This window comes from Mesocricetus auratus, unplaced genomic scaffold (assembly GCF_017639785.1).
Source record: "Mesocricetus auratus isolate SY011 unplaced genomic scaffold, BCM_Maur_2.0 Super-Scaffold_100676, whole genome shotgun sequence".
NCBI classification, from domain to species: Eukaryota; Metazoa; Chordata; class Mammalia; order Rodentia; family Cricetidae; genus Mesocricetus; species Mesocricetus auratus.
The window spans coordinates 3,740,379-3,761,433 of record NW_024429266.1 but is presented as its reverse complement, the minus strand read 5'-3'; the positions used below and the strand labels follow the sequence as shown (position 1 = coordinate 3,761,433).

Below are 21,055 nucleotides of genomic sequence, written 5' to 3'. Positions count from 1 at the left end.
TTCCAGGCCACCAAGGGTCACACAGTGAGGCTCTCAAAAACAACAAACCATCTTAGTGCCAAACAGTGGGTGTGAAGGGCACATGTACACACCTCTCCTACACACACACACACACACACACACACACACACACACACACACACACACACACACACACACTTAAAAATAAATTGGACTGGAGAGACGGATCAGCAGTTGCCAATGTTCTTAGAAAGGATCTGGGTTCTATTCCCAGAACCTACATGGTGGTTCACAACCCCCCTACAGCACCCTCTCCTGGCCTCCTCAGGCACTGCACGCATGTGGAGTGCAGACATACATGCAGACAAAACACACACACACACAAAACAAACCCCAGCTGCCCTACCTAGTGTTCTCCCCATGAACAAAGGAATCTCTACCCAAATCCTCAGTGCTAATCACTCCATAACAGAGAGGCAGGGCCATTATTTCAACAGACTGATAGAAACCAGAAGGACACTTAAGTTTACCGAGTCTTACTCTGATATTTATTATGTTGACAGTCTAGGAATACTGGGATAAATAAGTAATATTTTCTCTCACAGAAAAATGTAATAATACTATTGAGTAAGATTAAACACTCTGAGGATTTCACAGAAACATCAGAATTTTAACAGTAGCCAGAGTCACGGTGGCCAGAGGGAGGTGCCTCCGGGCTGAAATGCCCTGGGCCACATCTCAATAACAAATACAATGCCATTAACACCCCACAAAGCAGAAGCCTGGCCCTGTACACGGCTCCAGACTCTCTTCCCCACAGGCTGTGGTTTCTGGCCACAAGGAAGTAAAATGGAGTATCTTGGCCCTTCTGGCCTAGAAATCACGCCTGCCCCATCACTGAGTGGGAAGGAGAGTCCTACCCTCCGGAAGTTGGACTTCCTGCGTGCCTTCTTTCTGTGGCATTGCAACAATTTGCAGCCAGGGGCCTGCTGCCGTGCCCAGGTTCTCCCCCAACAGTGGGAACAGGGAAGGGAGGCGCCCTCCAGACAGCACAGGGCAGCACAGCTGGCCATCAGGTCCGCGTCACTCCTGGGGGGCAAGCGGGATACTATCTACCCATGATGGCAGACTCGCAGACTCTCAGAAATCAGTTCTGATGAGACTCCCAGAAAGATCGTGACAGTGTCACTCCAGACACACATCCAAATAGCACAACAGCTGGTTCTGAAATGAGCGCCCGTGCAGTCATTCTGGGATGTAACAGCATACTTTCTAGAAGCACATCCTGGCCACTGGACAACCTCGACAGTGAGTGTTCTCGTTCCATATTCCCTAGGAGGCATGGCGTCAGCTGCAGTGGAGGCCCTGGCCCCACCCCACCTACCGAGGCGGACACTTCCTCATGAATCCCTTTAGTGGGTATCCCGCTTTGCATGGGACCCCAGGCGGGGCCCAGCTAGATCATCTGAGAATGGCCTGGGATGGTAAGGCCTAAATCCTGGAGTCAGTGAGACGAAGGATGCTCTTGCCCTGTGCCACAGTTCACTCCGGGGCAGGATGGGACAACGCCGTGGTCGCCACAGGCCCTCCTGCCCCAACGGCTCTCGGCTGCTGAGATTCGAGAAGTGCACAGGAAGCCAGCTTTCCGTGGCTTCAGGGTTTGGGGTGGAAAAGGAGGATTCAATAAGGACTCCCCAGTTGCCCCCATGCCCCTGTCGCTTAGCTCTGCAACGTTCCTTCTTTTATCTGCTGGATGAAGAGGTTCCTCTCATCTTCCGGAGTCCGCCCATTCTGGGCCCGCACGATACACGTGGGCCGGTGCAGGTTGAGCATGTATATCAAGTGCTGCTTCTCATTTTTCAACTCCTCTATCTGGGCCTTCAGCTCGGCGTTCACACTCTCCAGCTTCTCTGACTCCTGAGGGACAATCGACAGAGGCGTTATGGCGGGGAGGGGCATGGGGGAAACCACCTGGAAACCTTGGGGTTTATCGAGTTGGGAGAGGTCTGCTGGGGGAACCCATCCTACCACACAGATAGGACGACCCTGGAGAGGCCTTTGAAATTGGGGGGCATGTGAGGAAGTTTGGGGATACCACTGAGCCAGGCTACCATGCTTGCCGAAGCTGCTCCAGTCCTCTGCCAAGGGCATCTGGGCCCCCCAGGGTCTGGAGAGCTGAGGAGAATTTCAAACTGGTGGTGTAGCGTTTTCCCTGAATTTCTGATCTCACCAAGACTCTTGGGTTTTTCACCGACCCTAAAGCAACACGCAGAGATCCCAGGACTACTGAGGCCATCTTGTGTCTCTGCTAGAAGCCGGCCTGCACAGACATGGCGGAGCAGACGCGGCCCCTGCCAAGTCTACCAGGCTCTGTGGCTTGCCTTGCCTGTGGACCCATGCTATACCCCTGGTATTTTTTTGGGAGGTGACAGCCTGCCTTGGGGTGCACAAAGTGCTCGATAGGTAGGAAGAAGAGAAGCAGGGTTCAGACCCAGGCAGGAGCACCGTGTAAGTACTGCTTCCGGGATACCAGAGCAAGCTGGAGAGCAATTAAGCTTTTCTTGAGAGTCAGTGGCAGCAGCAGGGGCTTACTGCTTTGTTTCATTCGGTAAAACTGGTGTGAATAAAGTCGCCTTGGTCCAAAAGCCTAGAAACTCCTGGGGATGTATGGGCCAGTTTGTGGCACGTCGTGGAGGTCAGGGGACAGCTCTTGGAGGTCGGCCCTCCCCTCCCACGGTGGGCTCTGGGCATCAAACCCAGGCTGTCAGGCTTGCACGGTGAGCACTTTGGAGGAGCCGGTTTGCTAGCCCCTGGATACTGAAGTTTTTAAACCCACAAATCTTTATTCTACACGTCAGAGTCCCCTCCATCGTGTAACAGATCTGCTCCTCCCTCCGCCTGCAGCTGGCATTTCTGCACCGCCCACAACCCCCCTATGCCAGTGACACAAAGGTTGGTGAGGCCAGGTGTGGGCTCCAAGCAGGGGAAGCCCTGCCCACACTCACTTTCTGCAGGCACTCCGTCTTCTCTTTCTTCTTGTTTCGACACTTGGCAGCTGCAATCTTATTTCTTTCCCGCCGCCTTCTTTTCCTTTCATCTTCTTCAGGGGCCACCTATAAAAACCCCAAAGGCACACACTTAAGCCACCATGAATATCAAGGGTGTGGGTTTCTTGGTTTGGTGCTTTTTGTTCGTTTTTAGTCACTTGTACGTGTGTGTTTGTATATCCGTGTTTGTCTGTGTGTGTATCCACCATGTGCATTCATGGTGCCTACAGAGGCCAGAGGAGAGCTTTGGGTCCCCAGAGCTGGAGTTACAGGCTGCTGTCAACCGGTGTAGGTGCTAGGAATGGGGTGCTGGGACCTCCAGTCTTTTGGAAGAGCAGCCAAGTGCTCTTAGTCACTGAGTCGATTCCCCAGCCTCATGGCCTAGATTTTTGTGTGAACTCCCCACACACAGGAGTGCACACACCCTTGGGGAATAAACAACAAAAATCTAAGATCAAAATTCTATTCATTAAAATAGAATTGCACTTGAAATTAGCAAATTAAAATCTAACCTACTTTAAAATGCGTTTGGAGTTTGAAATAAGAATTTTAATCTTAAATTGATTCTCCAAATGGCATCTGTCAACCATTCGATCGCAGCCAACAGGAAAATTACTAACATTCTGTCTTCATCAGGAGCATCAAGGCACACCCTTCCCATGAAGCCTGTGAGCTCCTGGAGCAGTGAGACTCAAGGCCATTACTGGTACTAAAATGGTGTCAGTAAGCCCACAGCTGGATACCACTGGCAGTAGAGCACCGAACCACCTGTTGATTCAGCCAACAAGTCACCCTGATTTCCCGTGCCTTGTTCTGAGTCAATACTGGGGCTCTCAGAGATCAGAGTCCTGTCCAGCTCTGGGAAGTATGGTCCTCCATGGATGTCCACCCAGACCCAACTAAGTCTATAGACTGATGAGCAATGGCCAAATCTAGCCAATGAACTCTGGTGGGCTGGCCAAAGTCAGACCCTGTCAGCTTCAGGAGGGCAGTCCTGACCCACTCTGACCTTTTCCCAGTCTTCTGGGTCAGAAGACACTGACTGAGGGTTGAGATGGAGGTGTCAAAATCTAGAGACGTAAAGCTCAAAGCTGGAGGAGGAATTCCTATCTTTCATGTCTCAGGGCCACAGACCCCATAAATAAGAAATACACACACACACACACACACACACACACACACACACACACACACACGCTGTGGGTGTGCAGAGAGACGGCTCAGTGGTTAAGAGCGCTTGTTGCTCTTTCGGAGAATTTGTGAATTGGTTCCCAGCACCCACATGGTGGCTCACAACTGTAACTTTGGTCCCCAGGGACCCAAAATCCTCTTCTGGCCTCCGTGGGCACCAGGCATGCACACGGTGCACACACGTCCTTGCAGACAGAACATATACATAAAATAAAAATAAAAATTTAAAAGAATGAGTCATGAAAATCGAAGAGGCCGTGAAAAAGGATTATACTGGCATTGGGTTTCGAAGTAAGATTTTGATCATTGAATTGGTTCCTGTAAGCCAGAACTGGAAAAAGACATTTTATAAGTATGTCCTTTCCCCTAGAGTGGGGACCCAGGAGCCTCCATCAGCTGCTCGACCATTCTTCTCCCTCCAGGTGCTCTCCAACAGTCCTCCCCTGTCCACCCACCTGTCTAGCCTCCCTTTCCCCGCTTTTCCTGCTACTGTATCTTGTTATTGCAAACTATGCCATTAGAAACAAAAAAGTCTCCCAGGATGTCCCAGGCTCTAACCTGCACTATCCAGTACTGGACGTGATACCCGCGACTGTTTTGTGTCACCCTCTCTGTCCTCCTAGTTAGCTGGGAGCACAGTTAATAACCCCAACAGCATAAATAATCATAAATAATGCCTGTCTCCATCCACTGGCTGCTACGAGCCAGGTTCCCCTCAGACCTTCCACAAATGCCAGTCCGCGGCCACAGAAATCGAACAGTGGTGAAGACTACCAACCAGTCTCCTTCTGCCCCCAGTGCTAGGGATCAAATCCAGAACCCAAGGTCTTACACTCATCCCTGAGCTGCAACCTGGTCCTCAGCCTCCTTTTAAACTGACAGCTTTTGAGACAGTTTGACTCCTTGGCCCAGGGCTGCAGTCACACATATTAAGGACACTTGCAGTAACCAAGAGCGGCTAACAAAGTTGCAAGGGTTCATTATCTCTGACGTTCTTGAAGGAGCATTGTCACCAGCAACCACGGTTCAGTAACCGAGTCTATTATTCCAGGTGTCTTACAGGAAAGTTTCCCAACACATAGTGAGTGGATGTGAGCCCAGAGCAAACACACAGCATACCAAATCTGTGAGCGTCGTTGCCAGAAAGGGGAGGGCTAACCTCCTGGTGATCAACATCACCACCATTCTCCACTCTTACAGAAAGTCTGCACACAGAAAAAAGTGGCCTCACTGAACTCACAGCTTCAAGCGCCATCAATAGTTTGTGATTCCCAGCTCCATGTCTCTGGCCCTGGGTTCCCAGCTCACATTTGCACTTCCTGGCTGAATTCTGCAGAGGACAGACATTCTGCTCTTGCCCCGCCCGGCTCCTAAAGCCCCAAGCACTGAGGCAAATGGACACTCGTTTGTCCACACGACATGTCCATACCTACATCAGCTTAACCCTCACCTTAGATCCAGACGCCAGCTACATTTCAGCACTAGCCTAGCCTGGACTTTCATCTTCGTATACGGAAGGTCCCCAAGGGAGTACCCTTCCACAGACTCCCCCACCTCGAGTCCTAGCTCAAAGGCCACGACTAGTGGCACTTTCCCTGGCCTCCTGATTTAAAATGGTAACCTCACCTCCACCTACTCTCCGAGCCCCTTTCTTCTCTTGTCTTTTTCCTTCTGGGGGCCGGGGGGTGTTTCGAGACAGGGTTTCTCTGTGGCTTTGGAGGCTGTCCTGGAACTAGCTCTTGTAGACCAGGCTGGTCTCAAATTCACAGAAATCTGCCTGCCTCTGCCTCCCGAGTGCTGGGATTAAAGGTGTGCGCCACCACCGCCTGGCCCCTTTCTTTTCTTAAAAAAAAAGTTTTATTGTATGTGTATGAGCCTGTGCATGCATGTGTGCTCACGATTGTGCAGTTGCTTCTTCTCCCTGTCCCCTTTCTGGTTTTTTAATATCTATTTTTTATTTTTTGTGTATGAGTGTTTGCCTGTGTTTATCTATGCATGACACATTTGTGCAGTTGCCAGCAGAGGACAGAAGAGGACGTTGGAGTCCCTGAAATTGGAGCTACAGACAACTGTGAGCCACCACGTGGGTCCTGGGAGTTGAACCTGTGTTCTCCGCAGGAACAGCAAGTGCTCTTAACTACTGAGCCATCCCTGTGTGTGTGTGTGTGTGTATGTGCGCGCACGCGCGTGTGTGCGTATGTGTGTGTGTTTGTCCAGATGCTTGTTTACCAATTCTCTCTCTCAAGAGCGTCATGATGTGTGTCAGAGTGACCTCAAACTCACTGTTCTCTTGACCTGCCTGTAGCAGCCTCTTGATCACACACATGCTCACACACACTACCCCTGCTCATCCTAGTCTTTATTGCATTATCCTCGGACGACAGAATGTAAGCTCTCCCCTCCTGCACGTGCCGTGTGTGTAATAACGAAAGAATGGACATGCGCTGGCAGAGCCCACCTCGGCTTTCGTGACTGACGTCTCCAGGGGTCTGTTGTTGATGGTCACTGACTCCAGCGCAGAGGACATCCGGTGACACAGGTGCTTGTTCTGGATGGCAAACCTCAGCTCTTCCTTGACAAAGGGTGTCAGGTTAGCAAAATCCTCAAACACCAGGGACCCGGGAGGAGAGAGGCAGGGGACGATGGCAGAGGCGCTCACTTCCGAGGCAGGGACCTGGCCCGGGTGTTGAAGCATCATTTTGCTGAAAGAAAAAATTAGGCCCAAACTGCTTCAGGGGTCCTGGGGCACAGATCCCAACCATGAAAAGTACAGTCCACCTCAGCACAAAGTCCCATCAGCCCTTGGGCTTCTGGTTTGCTTTCATTTCATGCCCATCTCTTGCCTGTGGCTGGAGGAATTATAGGAAATAAGGGAGAACATATTACTGTTGTTTTGCTAAGTGTACACGTTGCCAAACTGCTTCCTAAGTATTTATACTCATATCCAGAGACTAGTACTATGTTCAGCCTTGGTAAGCTTTTTTGCAGCAGGCAACGGTTAACGCAGAAATTCATCATAGTTGAGAAAAGTTCTGAGAATAAGTGACTGTTATACCTTCTCTCTCTCTCTCCTTCCCCCCTCTGTCTCTGTCTCTCTGTCTCTCCCTGTCTGTCTGTCTGTCTGTCTGTCTCTCTCTCTCTCTCTCTCTCTCTCTCTCTCTCTCTCTCTCTCTCTCTCACACACACACACACACACACACACACACACACACACACACGTTCATGGCTCAGGGAACGACACGGGGGTTAAAAGGATGTGAAATGCTATTTTCTGGACGAGCTGTGGTTGCCTGCAGAGGACCTGTGTAAGACTGAGCCTATCAACATTTCAGCATGGGTTAGGGAGGCCAGCCTGAGGTCCAGATCCTAATCCACCCACGAGCTATTAGCAGCGACCCCTGTTGGTGAAAGGGGTCACTTTATGCAATAGTGTAGCCACAGGTTAAGCTGTCATGTTCCAGTAACTAATCCCATTCCCATGCTCAGGCAAGCAATGCTAATTAAAGTCAACAGACCATCAAAAAGGTTTTTTGTTCATGCTATCCTCATTGTGAGTAAAACAGATTCTTTTTGTTTGTTTGTTTTTTCGAGACAGAGTTTCTCTTTGGAGGCTGTCCTGGAACTAGCTCTTGTAGACCAGGCTGGTCTCGAACTCACAGAGATCTTCCTGCCTCTGCCTACCGGAATGCTGGGACTACAGGCATGTGCTACCATCACCTGGTGAGTAAAACAGATTCTGAAAACAAGCATCTCAGAGCCGACTAAGAGTTTAAGAGGGTCGGCTTTTCAGCCTCTTCTCCTTGTAGTCTTGCTGGTATACAGATTATGCAAACATGGCCTCAGTACCCCAAAGAGAAAAAAAAAAACAAAAAACAAAAACCAGCACTTTCTGGAATCTGGGGGTTAAAGCAGGAAGTCGGGGGTGGGGGTGGGCTTGAATTCCACAACTCTGTTCCCGCAGGAAGCTGGACCCGGGAAAGGGAATGAGGAAGCTGGGTGTGTTTCTCCACCCCAATTCTTGGCAGGGGGTGGTAACCGCCCCGGGAACTTGGGTCCTGCGGGAACAAGGAGCCCTTCTTAACGAGAAGGATGGCAAAGCAAAGGGCTTCAGGGCAAGCCAGACTGAGAGGGAGCTCTGGATTTATGGGGGTGTTGTTTAGCGCTGAGATGCAAGGAGAGAGGCTTGGAGTAGGAGCAGAGGGGACCTGGGACGGGCCTGGTCTCGAAGGAGCAGGCCACTCAGCTCTGAGGGACTCAAGCCCTCATCTGGAAATTGACTGAGAACTCCCCAAGCCAGCACACCACTGCTGAAGCTCTGTCCGGAGCCGGGCTCAGCACTGGCCGGTGATGCCTGCCGACCGGTTGGACAACTGAATAAACAATATGGGGACGAGGTGACCGTACCAGATGGCCTCATCATTCTATAGGCCAGCAAATCCACAGGGGTGACAAGGGAAAGTCAGGGCAGAAGTGATCTAGAACACCCCGACGTCTTCCGCTGTGGACTTACGCAGCTATGACTCCCACCCTCACTGAAGCAGGAGCAGTAAGAGGAGGGACTCTATTTGGTGATACTGGTCATCAGCCATGTCCCGGAGGACAGGGAGCCTTTTGGAAGACCTCTAACATTACAGGATATCCTATCTATCTTGTCTCTTTCAGGCCTTTGCGAGAAGCCAGTGCTATGAAACCTGGTCCCATTTTATACACGCGTTAACTGAGATTTAGACAGATCACATTCACACGGGATAGTACCGGGTGTGGGGATTCATTTTGCTTGGCTTCAGAACTCATGACCTTAATTTATATGCTGCGCACCCAAATATTATACTCCACTGAGCAACAACAAACAGCAAACGTTTGGAGAGGAGTGAAGCCCGGAACAGAAACTGTGGGGGGGGGGCAGGCAACGATCCCCAGGGAACCCCTGAACTCAAGGAATTGCTAGTCTTTTTATAGCAGGTACACACTCCGCTACTGCCTGCGTCCAGGCGTAATTGTTTAAATGGACTGTTTTAGCCATAAAATTCTCAAGCTAGGATCTAAAAAAAAGAATCAAGATTTGAAGACCACTTAGTTATGTGCTGTGACTGTACCCCCCCCACACACGCAGTGGCTTCTTTCTCCTATGCAAAGGTAGGCTGATAACAAGTACCCCATTACCTTAAGAGTGGTGTGAGGGCCACCGGGAGCTACACTGGGCCTCCCAGGCTCTCCCACACAGGGCTGGCTGCTCTCCTGTAGAGACTCGGTAGGGTCTGTCTGGTCACCTTCTTTGATGTTATAAGCTCCTCACCAGGTACCTGTCCCTGGAGATCTAGGCCCTGGAGAAACTCCAATCCAGCGAAAGCTGCCCTCCACTAGTCAAAAGAACTCAAGAGATGCATACAATTCTCTCCCAAACTGAAGGTCTCTCCATTGAACCCTGTAGTCGTGTGTCTGGGGGGCTGTTTCCCTGGCTTCTGAAGCCAGAGGCTTAACTTCCTCCCAAGCATCCTCATTTCCCCTTCCTCTCCAGTTTTGCTCAAAACAAAACAAAACAACCAGTTAAGGGATGGAGCTCCGAGCTGCCACCGGCCTGGCTTTCGTGGGCACGACCTGATGGCTCACCTACACGCACTCGTTTGAGCCACAGAAGTTGCCTTTGTCTCTTTAGCCACCCAGCTAGGTTTCTTAATGAGCCCTTGGGGTTTAGAGTCTGCTGTTTGGGACTTTCCCCCATCCTTCTTAGTGTAAAGACAGGAAGACACTGAGGAATGTCAGTGGTATGGAATGTTTCTGTGAAAAGCTGGGGGCGGGGCTTCCTTGGGGGACACAAGCATGCCGTAACGCTGTTAAGAAAGTCTTTCTGATGATCAAGGAACTCCGTCCGCAAAGACTTGCGTTCCTGTTCTTTCTGGTTTGTCCTGTCAGCCTCCGCCAGAGAATCAGCCTAGAGTCAGGCCATGTCCTCCAGGGAAACAAAGTCTAAAACCTCAGCTTGTTTTCAAATGCTGGGACCTCTAACACACCCAGCATCCCAAGAGGGGGGTGTTGGGGGGGTGGGTGAGCTGAGTTAACTCTCTACACTGATCATAAAACTGTCTTCTGGATTTGCTTCAGGACTCAAATTCTGTTTGTTTTTTTTTTTTTGCTTCATGATGTCCAATCAGAAATTATGTCATATCGTTGGCAATGTCATCATTTTCAAGAAAGTGAAACTTCTCTAATCTATTTAACTGGAAATTCAGCTCCTAGATTTTTATCTCCAGTTGAAATTTCACTTTTGATTTGCACTTCCTTCCACTGAACCATCTGCAAACCAACCTGTAGCAGTCGGGAGAGGGTTAGCCCCCTTCCCCTGACTCTACACATCCTGTTCTTTCTCCTGTTTGCAGGCTGGAGGCGCAAGGCTGGGCTTCAGGGTCAGTGGCTGTCTCCAGGACTATGTCTGCCACTCACAAACTTAGCACCCACTCAGGAGCCAGAAGCTTTCTGGCCTTCAGTTCCTACCTGAAAATTGTGAATGAGATTGCCAACTCCCTCCCCGGGCTGTGGGGAAGAACACACCACACACACACACACACACACACACACACACACACACACACACACACGTTTGAAAACATAAGAGATCCACACCCACACATACATTCTAACTCCACCTTCTCCCACGTCAGGGAAACGGATTTGGTTGTCAATTCAGTTTAGTTCTGTTCATCAGCAAATGCCTGGAACCCTCAAGGATTTCAGGTCAGCCTGTCACAACTGTACTACGGTCCTGGGTTCCCGGGACACCGGGTGACCTCCACGACCCCCTGCTGACATCAGCACTTCTCCATTGCCGTTGTGTTCTTCGGAGACTGTGAGTTTTCACACAAGAAACCACTTCTCTCTTGCAGTGTCTGTGGTGCCCTGGCTTTGTCCCTCCTTCCCTGGCTGGGTTAGCCTGGAACCAGCTCCTTGAGGAATCACAGACTCTGGCTAAGGGCACCCAGCCTTAGGACCGTCTAGATCAGATCCTCACGGTGTCATTTAGTAAACTGAGGTCCAGGAAGGAAAGCAACTAGCCTAAACTCACAGAGCTGAAGGGTGGTCCGGTCCAGCCAAGCTGCTGAAACCACACCCTCTGCTCTCCAACCAGGGCCATCAGTTCAAGAAAGCAGCCAGCCACAGGCAGAGCTGTCAGCCAGGTAGCAGCTGAGGGCTCAAGAGTCCCATACCTGGAACCCTTCATAGAGGAGGCTTTGACAGAATGAAGACAGGAAGGGGTCACAGAAGAAACCTGTGGAGAAGGGATTTAGGTAGCCACAGTGCTAGGCGCTGTGTCTCCATCTGATCAGCAACCTTGGAAATCTCAGAAACAACAGCAACCGCCGCCCCCAGGCGAGAGCCTGTGTATGGTAACATTATCCCACAACAAATGCTACATGCAAAACATGTGCTCTCTTGGTGACACATGACTGTAATCCCAGCACTTGGGAACTGAGGCTGGAGGATTGCCACGAGTTTGAAGCAAACCTGGGTTACAATGGGAGACCCTGTCTCAAAGAAAGCCAGACAAAACTAAAATGTTGAAATAGTTGGGCTTGTCAACTCCTGTGATTTATGAGAAAGCCTGTGGTCTACATAATGAAAGTAAGCAAAATGAAACAGCTAGGAGGGAAAAATAAAACATGGGAGTTGAAAATGAGAGTGGGTCGGAGCAGAGAACCGACCCACGGGAGAAAGGAGGCAGGGGTGGAGAGGGAAGCTCCTTCCCTTCCTGTCTCAGAGACCCTGGGTGGGGAGCCACCCTCTCCACTCAAGATCCCTTCCTGGCTCCTTTTAGTTCGGTTATTTCACTCTAAAAACAGAAAAATCTTCGGTCAAAACCTGGCCATACGGACCACAAAGCACAGGGCTCTAGCGCAGGTAGAGGGTGCTGGGAGCGATGGCTGTAATCTCAGCACTTGGAAGCCTGAGGCAGGAGGATCGCCAGGAGTCTGAATTATAGACTGTCTCAAGAATACAAAACAATCCCCAACACACACACACACACACACACACACACACACACACACACACACACACACACACACACACACGCGCGCGCGCGCTCGTTCAAGTGGTCCCACACCCTGGTCCCTCCACCCGTTCGATCCAGTCCCCGCAGTTCTTCGACTACACAAAGCAGAAACAAAACAAAACCACAAACAAAAACAAAAAAACAAGTACGGGTTAAAAGAAAGTCAGAGTCACAACAGCGAGAGGCTGGTGCTGAGCCCCCCTTAAGCCCAGCCGCTCGATTTCTGTGGGTGCCGAGACCTCTCCGGAGTCCGCCCCGGGACAGCGCGATACCAGCGCTCGCCGCCTCCAAACTAATTGCAACTCGCTTTCGCTTACGGCTCCCTGCGCGGTCCTGCGGCCCAGAGCTCCGCTCCCGGGAGCGCGAGGCGACCTCCAGCGGCTGTGCCGGGACCTCGGACCGAGCGTTCCTTCCCCATTCATTTCGCTCGGTACCGGGAGCAGCGCTGCCACCAGCGGCCACCGCGCCTCTCTGCGCGGACTTAGGAGAGACCCACTCCGGCTCCGGCCACCAAGTGAGGGGCAGAGTGGACCGCGATCCCGAGAGTGTGGGTCACCCCCGCGCACCAGCATTCACCACCCACCCAGACGACCTCTCTAGGTGCGGGCCGAGAGCGCGCGATCTTCTCCGTCCCCGGGCATCTTTCAGGACTCGAAAGAGAAAGTTCGTTCTTTCACTTTACTAGAAACTTTCCCCCGGCTCGGAGCGGCTGCGGCAAAGAGCAGCTCAGCCGAGCGACTGTAGCGCGGGAGACTAGGACTCGAGTCCCGGGAGGCTCAGGGGTCCCGGGACTGGTCACCAGAGGGGAGATGACAAGGGGAGACCGGCTCTCCACCGCGTGGCTCTAATGCTCACCTCCAATCTCCGCTCAGGGCGGCCAGGGTCCAGAGAGCGGCCAGGGGCGGGCGGTCTGTCCCGGCGGCGGGCGAGCACCTAGGACTCTGCCGGAGCGCAGGCTGACCGGCCGGCTCCGCGGGGGAAGCACCGTGCCCAGCGCGTCTCGCTGAGTGAGACTGTGGCTGGGAGCGCGTTGCATCACCCCTTTTATAGCCCTCGCGCTAGCTAAACTCATGGTTACCAATCTCAGGCTGACGTAATGCTATTAATAGCTTCCAGGGAGAACTGGCCGGAGGAGGGGTGGAGGAGGGCCGAGGGCGGGGCTAATGGTGGGTGGAGACCTCTAAGTTGGTGATGCAAGTGCGAGAAGGGGCGGTCACCGAGCGTCCTGCGCGCCTCGCACGCCCGGGACACACACACACACACGCACGCACCCGCCCTCTCGCTCCATATCAGGCCCGGAGTCGCCCGGGCGCACCGCCAGTTGTGCGTATTCGTCGCTGCGTGTTCCAGGCATGAGCCAATGGTGCCCAAGCCAGCGGCATGACTCCACCGCCCTGGCATCTCTCCCTCCGCTAGGTTGGGGAAGGGGGGAGGGGGTGCTCGGGAGGCGGGTCCTGGCGGTGGCCCAGACTAGGTGAGGCTGGGTAGCGGGCACGACCTTTCTCCAAAAAATGCGTGGTCATTTTTCTAAAACTCCAGGAAGAAGCGCCTTCTCCGGCCAGCGCCTCTGCTCAAGGAGGGGGCAGGGAAGGGGTAGAGGTGACAATCTTCTTCGGGAAGGAGGTGCTCAAAGTTACCCTCCGGTGAATCTACACCGTTACCCGCCAGCGTGACCTCCGCCGCCGCGGGCCCCGCACACGCAGGGCCTCCGGAGCTGCTAGCGACAAGACGCTGTTGGCTTGGCTTTGAGGTTTTAATAACAACCACAAGACATTTGAAACGAACAGGGAATTCTCAGCGAAAGCAAGAGTGTGTAGAAAGAGGAAAGATCAGGAGCGATCAGAGGCCACCCAGCGCAGGGCTAAAACGGACTGGGAAAAGACGGCTCGGCTCAGGGAGTCCGGGCTAGAAGGACGCTTTGATCCCCAAGCGCCCCGCCTTGGAGGAGGAAGGGGGCGAGCGGGGGAGGGGGGGTCCTCCTGGATGTCAGGAAGTATTTAGAGAAAACCCGTCTTCGGGTTTCTAGTGTCTGCAGGAACAGAGAGCTGTGCTGGGACCCGGCTGCCCGGACTGAGCACGTACTGCTTAGAGCGGGAACGTGGGGGCCCTCTGTCCGAAAATCTGGTGGCGGGAAAAATTGGACGTAGGGCTCGAGTTTCAAGCTGAGGCCTCGGCAGAACTGAGTTTGAACCCTGAAAACAGTTTGCGGGTTCAGATCCAGCAATTCAAAAAGTCTAGGCTGAGCGCGAGACCCGGGCGGGTCTCCATAGCTACCCAAGGGCTAGAAGTGCGCACGAATGCGGCCCAGGGCTCGCACACCTGTCTGGGAAGCCTTCGGGTGCACACGTCCAGCATGACGCCAGGATGTAAAGACAGAGGCACCTGCTGACACCTGCCTTCGAGGGGGAGGCGATCAGAGTGGTCAGAGTGGTAATTTGGGATAAGAAGCGGAATTGTCCATAGCACCTTCCACCTGGATTGTTACGGGAACCTCTCTCTCTCCTCTCTCTCTCTCTGAACCTCTCTCTCACCCCCCCACACATACTACACCCCAAAGAACTGATGTCCCTTGAGGCAGACACTTTGGCCACAATCAAGTTCTCCGCACCCGGGTTCCTTCAGCCCAAGACCGAGCCTCGTCCTTCACAGGCCCCGGCCCTCCAGGGAGGACCCCGAAGTCCCGCCCACGCCGGCCGGGGAAGCCAGAGGTGGTTCCATCCCGGGGATCCTCGTAGATCCTGCCAGGATCTGACGCGATTGCAGGAGCCTCGCGCGGGAAGCGCCGGGCGGGTGTTTTGCTTTGGTTTTTTGCCTTGGTAACGGCTCTCGGGGCCACACCCTCCGTCTCCCACGCCCACGCTCTGCCCCACGCCTCCACGGCCCGCCCTTCAGTCGACCTGCAGGCAGGTAAACCCCGGGCGTGTCCGCACAACCCCGAAGAATGCCAGGTGCCTGGAAATGAAAGTCCCTTGTGATCTCCACTTGCCTGTCCGTCTCCGCACAGGCTGCCCTGGAATAAACAGCACCACCCCACAGAGAGACAAGGAGATGGGGGGAACATGAAGTCCCCCACCCACCCCGCCGCTGCGAACCCCTACAGACGCCCTTAATTGTTTCACGGATTACACTGCGCTTCCCTTAGTACCCGAGTCAGATTTGTGGCGGTCGGTCCTGTCCTCAGCCGAGGGTCTTGACAACCCAAGCAGCAAGACCAGCCAGCGCCTTCGTAACAGCGGAAGGGCACCGTGGACAGAAGTCCGCAGAACGTGGAGGGCACCATGTCCTTCCCGGGGTGGCCCCCACCCCACCCCACCCCGTCTTTCTGCTAGTCTGATCATTAGTTAGCTTCCAGTCTCCACGTCGCACCTGGATAAACGCTCTCGATTGTTTTCAGGGCTCTGAGTCTGCCGTCCTCCTCCTCCTCCTCCTCCCTCTCCTACTGAAACCCCCCCAAAGCCATAAGAATCTCCAGAGAGAAATCCGCCCCCACCCCCAATTTAAACTCCAATCCCAGGCAAACAAAAGCCACTTGCTGCCCTTCTCGCCCCCCCCCCCCCCGCCAGGCTCCTCCGGAGACTCGTAATAGGCTTAGACAAACTGAAAGGGAGAGCCCCCAAGATCCGGGCCAAAGGAAGTCGTCAATATCTGAGTGCCCTCGTGCCTCAGTTTACGCTAACTTAACGCCACTAGTGTCTAGCGCGCGCACTCGCCCCAGAAGCACGGATAACGCCGCGCAGAGGGGCAAGAAAAACCCCCCGACACCCCGACACAAAGGCAAGGGTATGCCTCTCCAGCCCGAGCAGTGAGCTCTGGCTAGCGTGATTTCAGGGGTTAATCCCCAGGCAAAGAGGGTTTCCCGGGAATGTGAATGTTGTGGAGGTTTCCGCCAGAGAACCACCCCGGGGAGCCCGTATGCAGATCAGCCCCTGTCTGTTTTGCTGAGTGAGATAAGAATTGGAGATTTCATGCTGGGGCATGTACCAAAGGACGAGGGGAAGGAGCCAGGCAGCTAAAAACAGTCCCCTCGTGGCAACCAAAACTAAACACAAAAACACTGTAAGGAGCCAAAAGCAAAACCGGAAAAGTTCGGAGATATTTAAAGGTTTTTGCAGTTGAGTGGGAGATCTCGTCCCACATTCCTCTGCCTCCTTAACTGTGCTCTTCGGACTGACTGCGAGGCTGTGTCTGCTCAGAGAACTCTGGAAAGCACATCCAAGGCGGCTTGAGCTGCCTGACGGCCTGTCTGTGCACGGGGCTTGACACCGCGTCTTCACCTTGGGAAGGCAGAGGGTGGTGTTCTCCCCCAGCCCGTGCTCTTGGCCAAGTTGGATGTGGGAACTACTAACTTAAGCCCCCTGAAATGCATCCTCACGAAAAGGGGCAGCTACACAGTGGTTGCTGAGGTGTGGGAGACCCTGATTGGATAGTGGATGTTGTACTTAGCGCCAGTGCCCCCCTGGGCAGCCCCTCCCCGCTCATTTCATCTTCAGGTTGAAGTGTTCCCCTCGTGGAGAAACAAACAAAAAAGACCCACTTGAGAACGAGGCGTCAGTCTTTAATTGCGGATCAGAAAGGCTTTCTGGGGTGCCCTCTGTTCCCTTCATCACCAAGGAGCTGAGGATGGGGTATCTGGCAACAGCTAGGATGGCAATCATGAAGGTGGCTGGGGTGATACCCACCTCCCCCTAAAACAACAAGAGTAAGTCTTGTTCTCCACCCACAACTAGTCAGACCCTGGTGCTAGACAGTGGTAGCAAAGCATCCTGGGCTGGGCTGGGCTGGGCTGGGCTGGGGATTCCAAAGCCTTCTGGTTTGTTTTCAGTCTTGAGAATGGTAGGCCCTCCTTCCGGGGTTCCCACTTTTTTTGTGATGGCGGTCCCTGGACTGGACTAGGAGGGTCCTGAATGGAGACTGCCTTCCCCAAAGTCACCCAACTGCCTTGTAGACTTCCGAGACCCGAAAGAGCTGGCTCCAGGGAAAACTGTTGCATGGAACAGTGACTAACTCATTCTCTAGAGACTACAGCTGAGACATGCTGTCAGATCTGGTTCTCAGACACAGCCTGTCCTCTCTTTTCTGCTTCACTCTCAACTTTTTAAAAATCTCGACTCCTGTGGATACCCAGCCGGAGGGGAGGTCACCACAGCACCCAGGCAGGGGCTGCATCTTTTGAGGATGTAGTGTACATAGACATGAACTTTGGACCACACGGCCAAATGTAGGTAGCAGCTGTTCCCACTTGAGAGAGCAGATCCCAGGACTCTAGGAATCTGAGGTCAAGTCGTAGAAGTTCCAGTGTTAGCAGGACAAGGTAGGTCTGAGAACTGCCCACAGGTTGACCTCCAGCAACTGGGTGACTTCGCAAATCATCGACATGCTTACCTCATCTTGCCAATCCACGGAGTGATCATTTAAGGTTAACTCCCCTTAAGGCGTCAGTATAAAAGTCAGATGATATAGCAGATGCAAAAGCAAGTTGAAGTTAAAAAAAAAACACACTGTCAGGGTTATAGCTGGGCTAAGCGGTACATGCTGTCGTGACGACACATGTGGGACTGACAGGGAGAAAGCAGAGAGTTTGAGGCCACCTTGTGATGCATTAGACAGCAGCTGGAGGCCAGCCTGGACTCCACAGCAAGATTCTGCCTCAGAAGAACAAAAACAAGCTTTTATTAGATGATGTTTCGCCATTATGAGAAACTAGGGCAAAAGGCAAGAGATGAACTTATGTATGAACCCTGCTTTTTTCTCCCCCACACATAAGATTCTAGAATACAGTTGTGGTTTCGGACTTGCAACCTTCAGACCTCCTCTTTTGCTTATCACTGGGTAGTGCACGGTGTTTTGTCTCCGTCATGATTTCCTCTGGAAAAATATGCCCATTTTATTGTAAGACAGAGCATATACTCTGATGTTTCACAGACACGTGAAACGTATGTGGATTTAAATGATGAAATATACTGGGGATTGCCGCCCTGTCTAAGAGGTAGACTGTCACCTCCAGTGTTTAGAAGCCTGCATCCTGCCCTGCCGATGTCATCGGCCCCGCCTCCCTGCAGGAACCGCAGCCTGACTTATTCCTGTAGCCTGTGGGAGCTCATGGGTGCTGTGCAACTTACTCAGCTGTTACTCTGCGTTTAATGTCTAGGGTGCTACCAACATTTCGCTGACACGATAGACAAACTTTAGCCTGAAACTGCTGCTTCACTCGGGTAACTTAAATTAGGAATTAGGTAAGGGTCTCGGTTCCATCTTCAAAGAAAGAACCTGCAGGTGCTTTTCCCGTGGAGCGTGCCCTTTGACCCTTCGAGACTCGCTTCCATACTCTGTCTGCCCATTATGGGAAGGGAAGCCCAGTCCGCAGCTCGAGAGAATGATGACGGGCGGGACCACCTGGCACTGTCTCTGCCTGTGCTGCCCTGCAAAAAGTCTCACTGTGGCACACGGATGGCTGCCAGGCTGGCTCTCCCCACCTCCAGTCTGTACCTGGAGCCAATGCCAGAGTCAGGTGGCACTCCTTTCCAGAACTACATGACACCAGGTCTAAAAGGACCCTGGGAGTCATCCGCTTCCGTCTTTCCCAGACATGGGCACAGGACTCTGCACAGAGCAAAGCAGGGTGGGTGGGGGTCATGCTGGAGTGTCTGCTGCACGCAGCAGGCGCTTAAAGTACTGTTCTGTCCTACACACGTATGGATGTGTTGAATTCAAATGCAAGTCACATGAAAACGTGTAAGGACAAAGAGACGATCCCGAATGCATTCTGGGTTTGGGCTGGACCACCGGAAGTCAGATGCTTAGGACCCTGAGGGGATTCATTATTTTTTGCTGTCGTTTTTGTTTTTGTTTGTTTTTTAAATCCTTTTAAAGATAATATTAGCAAGCTGCTTTGGTGAATAATAATAGCTGTGATCCTGGCACTCAGAAGGCTGAGGCAGGGGGACCACTGTAAGCTCAGGGGCAGCCTGGGATACATAGTCTCAGCCCAGTGCTAGCCCCCATCTCAAAGAAAACAAAGCAAACAAAAAAGTCAGCAACTACTATTATTAAGTGCCCACTGTGACCCTGGCTACACGATTAGCTCCCTACTTTTTGACCTGCAGTGGGATGCGTGGGGCACTGGAAAAGGTCATTCTCCATGGCCTCAGCACTGAGGGACCTTCAGCCTTCTGGACTGTTGAGCCTCTTTTTGCCCTCTGCCTGGGGAGTGGCTTTATTTGCCAAGATGGCAACCAAGGAGAAGGGAAACTGAGTGTAAGACAGAGAGCATGGCTGGGCCTGTGATCCCAGCACCCGAGAGGCTAAGGCAGGAGCATTATAGTGAGTTTGAAGATAGCTTAGGCAACACATTAAATCTTAAGCCACCGGGCTACACAGTGAGACCCTGTCTTACAAAACAAAGCAAGAAGGAGGTTTGACAACATCTCCAGGGCATCTGGCTATCAAGACATGGCATGGGACCGGCGGAAGGCAGGTACCTGGGACGGCAGAGAGTGTCCGAACTCAGAGTTCAGAGAAGTGTGCAGTGCTCAGCGTTAATGAGACATCTCAACACACACACACACACACACACACACACACACACACACACACACACACAGAGGCTCAGGGACTTTTGTGGAAGAGGGAGCAGAAATATTTAAAAAGCCAGAGGTCAGGGAGGACTGGGGTGAAATTGTCTTCTGCCCCCAAGAATTCAGAGTGCTATGGTTGCCTGCACAAGATCTGTCCCAGATCAAGCCAGTCAGCATTCCAGCATGGAGGCAGGGAAGGGCTTACTAGCTCTCACCCCTAACTGAGGAGCTGTTGATAGTTGATGGCAGCTGCAGGAGAGAGAGAGAGACAGTTTTATTTAGGGGTGTAGACCTTTGTAGGTTAGCCATGCTCCAGCCGATGGCCCCATACTCATGCGTGTATGGACTTACTGGGATATGTATATATGAACTTGAAGGCATATGGAGAGTGGATCTGGGAGGAGTTAGGGAGAAGAATGGGGGTAAGTACAGTAAAAAATACATTATATGCAAGTATAAAATTATCAAAGAATTAAAGCCGTGTGGTAGTGGCACACACCTTTAATTCCAGCACTCTGGAGGCATATACAGGTGGATGCCTGGGAATCCAAGGCTAGCCTGGTCTACAGAGCTAGTTCTGGATAGCCAGGGCTATACAAAGAAACCCTGTCTCAACAACTCCTCCCCATCCCCCCCAAAAAAGAAAGGAAGGAAGAAAAAATAAAAGAGTGAATAAAAATATTATATTAAAAGAAGAAAGTCCCTATAGTCAGAACTGAGTTCAGACCCACATTGGGCAGCTCCCGTGACTCTGGGTGGGTCCTAAGTCCTGCACTTCTCTTGTAAAGGGTGGCTAGTGTTTATCTTATAATTATGAGAATTAAAGAGCAATGCAGCTGATCTTGGTGAGCACACACTTGGGAGACTGAGGCAGGAAGATCACCAGAGTTTGAGGCCAGCCTGGGCTACATAGCAAATTCCAGGCCAACTCAGGCTACATAGGGAGGCCCTGAAACAAGAACAAATCAACCAAACCAAATCTCTCTCTCTCTCTTCTCTCTCTCTCTCTCTCTCTCTCTCTCTCTCTCTCTCTCTCTCTCTCTCTCTCTCTCTCTCTCTCTCCACCCCTGTGTGTGTGTGTGTGCCGCTGTGTGGGTGTCTGTGTGTCTGTCTGTCTCCAGGGTTTACCCATGTAGCTCTGTCTATCCTGGAATGCACTATGTAGACCCAGCTGGCCTCAAACTCACAGAGATCGCCTGTCTCTGCCTCTAGAGTGCTGAGATTAAAGGCATGGC

At 52.3% G+C, this 21,055-nt stretch overlaps 1 protein-coding gene across 1 annotated transcript; it reads right to left on the bottom strand.

Annotated features, from left to right (window-relative positions):
- Positions 1 to 486: 486 nt before the first annotated feature.
- Atf3 (activating transcription factor 3) lies at positions 487 to 13,265 on the bottom strand. The gene is made up of 4 exons (XM_005082874.4): positions 13,102 to 13,265; positions 6,658 to 6,901; positions 2,967 to 3,074; positions 487 to 1,878 (listed from the first exon to the last, which is right to left on the bottom strand). The coding sequence occupies exons 2-4, from the start codon at positions 6,895 to 6,897 to the stop codon at positions 1,681 to 1,683; spliced, it is 546 nt and encodes a 181-aa protein (XP_005082931.1). The 5' UTR covers positions 6,898 to 6,901; positions 13,102 to 13,265; the 3' UTR covers positions 487 to 1,680.
- Between the last annotated feature and the right edge of the window lie 7,790 nt (positions 13,266 to 21,055).

Coding starts and splice junctions, on each gene's coding strand:
- Atf3 (XM_005082874.4), bottom strand. CDS start 6,897: ATGATGCTTCAACACCCGGGCCAGGTCCCTGCCTCGGAAGTGAGCGCC. Junction 3,075..6,657: donor CGTCAGTCACGAAAGCCGAG/GTGGGCTCTGCC, acceptor GGGTTTTTATAG/GTGGCCCCTGAAGAAGATGA. Junction 1,879..2,966: donor AGACGGAGTGCCTGCAGAAA/GTGAGTGTGGGC, acceptor ATTGTCCCTCAG/GAGTCAGAGAAGCTGGAGAG.